The sequence below is a fragment of the Ascaphus truei genome, chromosome 10, assembly GCF_040206685.1.
Source record: "Ascaphus truei isolate aAscTru1 chromosome 10, aAscTru1.hap1, whole genome shotgun sequence".
In the NCBI taxonomy this organism is placed as follows: Eukaryota; Metazoa; Chordata; class Amphibia; order Anura; family Ascaphidae; genus Ascaphus; species Ascaphus truei.
This window is the reverse complement of record NC_134492.1, coordinates 40859364-40865363: the sequence shown is the minus strand read 5'-3', so window position 1 is coordinate 40865363 and position 6000 is coordinate 40859364. Positions and strand designations below refer to the sequence as shown.

Below are 6000 nucleotides of genomic sequence, written 5' to 3'. Positions count from 1 at the left end.
TGGGGAGTGTGAGACTGGGACATGGGGAGTGTGAGACTGGGACATGGGGAGTGTGAGACTGGGACATGGGGAGTGTGAGACTGAGACATGGGGGGGTGAGTGTGAGACAGACATGGGGGGGTGTGAGACTGAGACATGGGGGTGAGACTGAGACATGGGGAGGTGAGACTGAGACATGGGGGATTGAGACTGAGACATAGGGGGTGTGAGACTGAGACATAGGGGGGGTGAGACTGAGACATAGGGGGGGTGAGACTGGGACATGGGGGGGTGAGACTGGGACATGGGGGGGTGAGTGTGAGACAGACATGGGGGGGGTGTGAGACTGAGACATTGGGGGTGTGAGACGGACATGGGGGGGGGGTGAGACTGAGACATGGGGGGATGAGACTGAGACATGGGGGGTGTGACACTGGAACATGGGGGGTGAGACTGGGACATGGGGGGGTGAGACTGGGACATGGGGGGGTGAGACTGGGACATGGGGGGGTGAGACTGGGACATAGGGGGGTGAGACTGAGACATAGGGGGGGTGAGACTGAGACATAGGGGGGTGAGACTGAGACATAGGGGGGGGTGAGACTGAGACATAGGGGGGGTGAGACTGAGACATGGGGAGTGTGAGACTGGGACATGGGGAGTGTGAGACTGGGACATGGGGAGTGAGAGACTGAGACATGGGGGGGTGAGTGTGAGACAGACATGGGGGGGTGTGAGACTGAGACATGGGGGTGAGACTGAGACATGGGGAGGTGAGACTGAGACATGGGGGATTGAGACTGAGACATAGGGGGTGAGACTGAGACATAGGGGGTGTGAGACTGAGACATAGGGGGGGTGAGACTGAGACATAGGGGGGGTGAGTGTGAGACAGACATGGGGGGGGTGTGAGACTGAGACATTTTGGGTGTGAGACAGACATGGGGGGGGTGAGACTGAGACATGGGGGGATGAGACTGAGACATGGGGGGGATGAGACTGAGACATGGGGGTTGTGACACTGGAACATGGGGGGGTGAGACTGAGACATGGGGGGGTGAGACTGGGACATGGGGGGGTGAGACTGGGACATGGGGGGGGTGAGACTGGGACATGGGGGGTGAGACTGGGACATGGGGGGGTGAGACTGGGACATGGGGGGGTGAGACTGGGACATGGGGGGGTGAGACTGGGACATGGGGGGTGAGACTGGGACATGGGGGGTGAGACTGGGACATGGGGGGGTGAGACTGGGACATGGGGGGGTGAGACTGGGACATGGGGGGGTGAGACTGGGACATGGGGGGTGAGACTGTGACATGGGGGGTGAGACTGGGACATGGGGGGGTGAGACTGGGACATGGGGGGTGAGACTGGGACATGGGGGGTGAGACTGGGACATGGGGGATGAGACTGGGACATGGGGAGGGAGCGTGAGACTGGGACATGGGGAGGGAGCGTGAGACTGGGACATGGGGAGGGAGTGTGAGACTGGGACATGGGAGGGAGTGTGAGACTGGGACAGGGGAGGGTGTGTGAGACTGGGACATGGGAGGGTGTGTGAGACTGGGACATGGGGAGGGAGTGTGAGACTGGGACATGGGGAGGGAGTGTGAGTGTGACATGAGGGGGGGTAAGAGTGAGATGGGGAGTGAGAGTGAGATGGGGAGGGGGGGTGAGAGTGAGTGTGACATGGGGAGGGGGGTGAAAGAGAGACATGGGGATGAGAGAGACACTGGAGGGAAGGAGAGAGACATTGGCAGGAGGGAGAGACAGACACTGGTAGGAGGGAGGGAGACACTGGCAGGAGGAAGAGAGACACACAATGGCTGGAGGGAGAGTGTGAGAGACACTGGGGGGAGGGAGAGACAATGGCTGGAAGGAGAGTGTGAGAGAGACACTGGGGGGAGGGAGAGACAATGGCTGGAGGGAGAGTGAGAGACACTGGGGGTAAGGGAGAGAGTGAGAGACAATGGGGGGAGGGAGAGAGACACTAGGGGGATGGAGAAAGAGAGAGACACACTGGGGGGAGGGAAAGAGAGAGTGGGGGGAGGGAGAGACACTGAGGGGAGGGATAGAGAGACACTGGAGGGGGAGTGAGAAATACAGGGAGAGGGAGAGACTGTGAGAGGAGTGTGAGACTGTGGAAGAGGGGAGAGAGGTCCTGAGAGGTCCTAATGTGGCGGGAAGAGAGAGATTAATAATCAGCAAAATGGGGACGCTATTAGACAAATATCATAATATTTATTTTTAAGTGATGTAATTTGTGTTATAAATACTTTTTTGTAGACGTGTGGCGGGGGCGTTATAAAGCTGGTTCGCCCTCATTGGCTGAACCAGCTCACATGCGCTGACGTCATGTGATTTTGATTACATCAGGCAGGGGGGGCCCCCAGAAATTTCATGGATGAAAGGGGGGGCTCGTCTTAAAAAGTTTGCTCACCCCTGGGCTATGTAACCCTTCATGCACCAGTTATGCAAAATGGAGCTCTCTGATTGGTCACTCACTTCTGATGTATAATGTTTGACAATAGATTTGTTGCAGGTTGCTGTATCCAACAGTCTTTATTGATGAAGAATTTAGATGAGCTTTTGTTTGTTAAGCTGTTCATGTCTTTAAAGATGACGGTGATGCAATGTACAAATATTAAACCGTCCATTTAATGGTGTTGCAACCCATAAAATAATCAGATTTTCACTATGATCTGTATTGTTGCTACAGCTCTATTCTAGTGGACCAAAGACAATATTTTGCCTATCCATTCATTTTAGGATGATCCTGAGGATGGCAGAGCCAGTATATACAAGTCTGTGATCATCAACACCTCCAAGGAGATGATGTGTTACAGTGATTACCCCATCCCAGAAGATTACCCAAACTACATGCACAACTCCAAGATCCTGAAGTACTTCAGACTCTACGCCCAGCACTTCCAGTTAACTAACTATATCCGCTTCCAGGTAAGCAAAACTTATGATGTTCCTGTGACCGGAGATGACAGCTCAAAAAACAAGGAACATTGTTCAACAGATACCACAGTCCGTGCTGTTGACAGCAATCATTGTGTTTCTCACTGACAGAGGTTGACTACAGATATGTATCTTTGAGCTCATATATGCAGCCTTCTTTCATTAATGAGTTATAATTACATTAATGACACAATGCACTGTACAGAAGTAGCCACACTTACTTCGTCCCATGGTGAGCAGTAACATGACTTTGTAAAAGTACGTTTTCTTTGTTTAAAACGTGATGTGAACATTGCACAACTTACACAATAAGTTCCATGGGGAATAAGGATCTGTAAGCAGTTTGTGCAGCCGCAAAGCTGTGCGGTCACTGTTCAGAATACTACTATTCTAAATGTGCGTAACCAAAATAAATAATTAAAGCTACATACATTACACGGAGTGTAATTCTTAATAGGGATTCTGTATAAGTTTTTGGCTGCGTATTGAGTCCATATTCATAAAACAGACATTAATAAAAAGGTCACCATAAATTGTGCAATGTTCGCTGCAAGTTTAAAACAAAAAAACAAGTTCTATCGCAATTTATAGTGTGAAAAACATTATAAAACACACAGAACTTCGTCACACCAGATACATTAAGCCTGGCGATATCTTTCTTCATTATAATTTCTGGGTAGGTTCAAACCCTGAATTTGAGCTATTATGAGCAGCAGAATAGGGCATGATTTACAACTTAAAGCAGCAATACTACTTTCCATCTTTTTTTAAAAATGTTTAATTATTATTTTGGATATGTAAAGCATGTAACAATGTATAATTCTACCTTCTTACCTAAGCTGGCAGTCGTCTCGTGTTGTAAATCTGTAAAAATCCTGAATGTGTGCCTGACACAATGGCTGCTTCAGTCAGTGTAACTCTGCAGCTACAGTAGGTAGTGTGTTGAAAAGGCGCTACTGCGCATGACAGAAATCCAATAGGTCCCGGATGATGCAAAAAAACTTTATTCATACACAAAGACACCAGGGCTACACCACGATCTACCCCTCTACGCGTTTCACCCTCTAGGATAGGGCTTCGTCTTGGATAACTCTGCAGCTACAATGTATCCTTATACAGCTCAACCCCGTTATAGCACGATCCGTTACAACGCGGATCCGCTTATAAAGCGTTCTTTTCGTGGCTCATGTTTTCCCCCCTTAGCTCAGAGCAAAACAAAACAAACAGCAGTGGTTGCCTCTCCTACCTGGATCGTGCTGCCGGCACCCCCACCCCCTCCTCCGCTCCAGCGTGAGCAGCACGCCCAGAGCGCATCGCTGTGGACTGTCCCGCCCACCGACCTCTACCTGTGTGTGATTGGGCCATGGATTCTGTGTGACGTCAGTTACGGATACAGAGACAGGGATTAAGGGAGAGCACCGAACTGTGAGAGAGGAGGATGATGCAGGGTACAGGTACGCGGCGGACGTGGAACCTCGGATCACGGCCATTTTTTTCCGCGATCCGGTTATAACGCGGTCGCATGGGGTGGACCCCGAGCACGGCGTTATAACGGTGTTCAGCTGTATTACAGGTAACATTATCTATTGTTACAGTTTACAGCTCAAACTGCTGGGAACAATTGCACAAATTATTCCAATAGAAGCACTCTTACACTGTATTGAGATGATTGTATGAAGTAAAACTCAATTTTATTAGGAACATGCTAAAACAATGGGATTTAAAAATAGGATTAAACTAATTGTAAGTACGCTAGAAATCCCTAGGGGATACTGTAATCCCAGGGTAGGTGGGTGATACAGTGTTGCGTGAATACACTGACCCAGAGGGTCCTTAATTTAAGGAAACCTGGGGGAGAGCTAAATAAGGGATTAAATGCAATCCTTAGGGATTATACTCATTTATACTGACAAGTACCTTGATATATTGGAGCATACCTACCTTACTGGTTCTCTATATCAATAGAACAAGGTAAGAATAAAAAATCCAGCCGCTCCATAATACAAAAAGTAGGCACTCACCAGCAAAAAAGGGGTTAAAAGGTATACTTTAATGAACTACATAAAAAACAAAAAAACAGACAGTACTAACTACTTGAGAAAGCGCCACAGTAGGCGTGAAACATGTGGGAGAGTAGTTAGTACTGTCTGTTTTTTGTTTTTTATGTAGTTCATTAAAGTATACCTTTTAACCCCTTTTTTGCTGGTGAGTGCCTACTTTTTGTATTATGGAGCGGCTGGATTTTTGATTCTTACCTTGTTCTATTGCTGTGTATGAGAATCTGCTTCACCACCGGATGCCTGGAGGAGACGGTTTTGGCAGCGTCAGGGCAGCTGCAGCAAGAAAGGATGACCAAGCCGGCGTATCATCGTGAGTAAAGGGTACTCCACGCCGGGCATAGCCAGGGTAAGGGGGACGTTAGTGACTGCACCTCACAATTGGTTGTCACCCCCTGTGTCCCCTCCTTGTCACCATTATCTATCTGAACACAGAAAACTGCAGCCCCTTAATCCTTTATTTTCCGGTGTCAACTCCTATTATCATTTTACTACTGCCTAAAGGCTTTATTTCCAACCTCCTGGAGCTTTGACACGGTTTTTTTCTTGGTTCTCTACTGCTGCGGCACAGTTTATTCGAGCATTTGCCCGTTCTGTGCCGCAGCAGTAGCCTGGCGCGCGCCCGAGTGTGACGGGCGCGCGCCGAAGCAGCGGAAGAGCGCCCTCCGATCGGGGCGCTCTCCCTACCGCTGCCGGGTCTGCCGGGTCCCCCGGAACCCCCTGCCGCTGTCCCGCGATCGCGGGACACCAGGGCTCCCTCGGGGAGCCCCTGGACACGCGTGCAGGGGGCGCACGCTCCCGATGACGCGTGACCGCGCGTCTATGACGCGCGGCACGCCGAGGGGCGGCCACTAGCAAGCCGGGAGATTTCCCGGCTTGCGGTACCGACCACACTTCAATAAAGTGTGTCGGTAGTGTATATCCTCTTCTGCACACTGCAGAATAGCCCTAACCGTGGGCTGTTTTAGGTACAGCAATCAGTTAACATATGGTG

General features: G+C 50.1%; 1 protein-coding gene across 2 annotated transcripts in view; it reads left to right on the top strand.

Annotated features, from left to right (window-relative positions):
* LOC142503886 (flavin-containing monooxygenase 5-like) overlaps nucleotides 1-6000 on the top strand; it is a 40193-nt gene that overhangs the window by 12071 nt on the left and 22122 nt on the right. For both annotated transcript variants that reach the window (XM_075616775.1, XM_075616774.1), the window contains exon 3: nucleotides 2752-2940. In XM_075616775.1, coding sequence (XP_075472890.1) covers nucleotides 2752-2940 — 189 coding nt within the window. The remainder of the gene's footprint in view (nucleotides 1-2751; nucleotides 2941-6000) is intronic.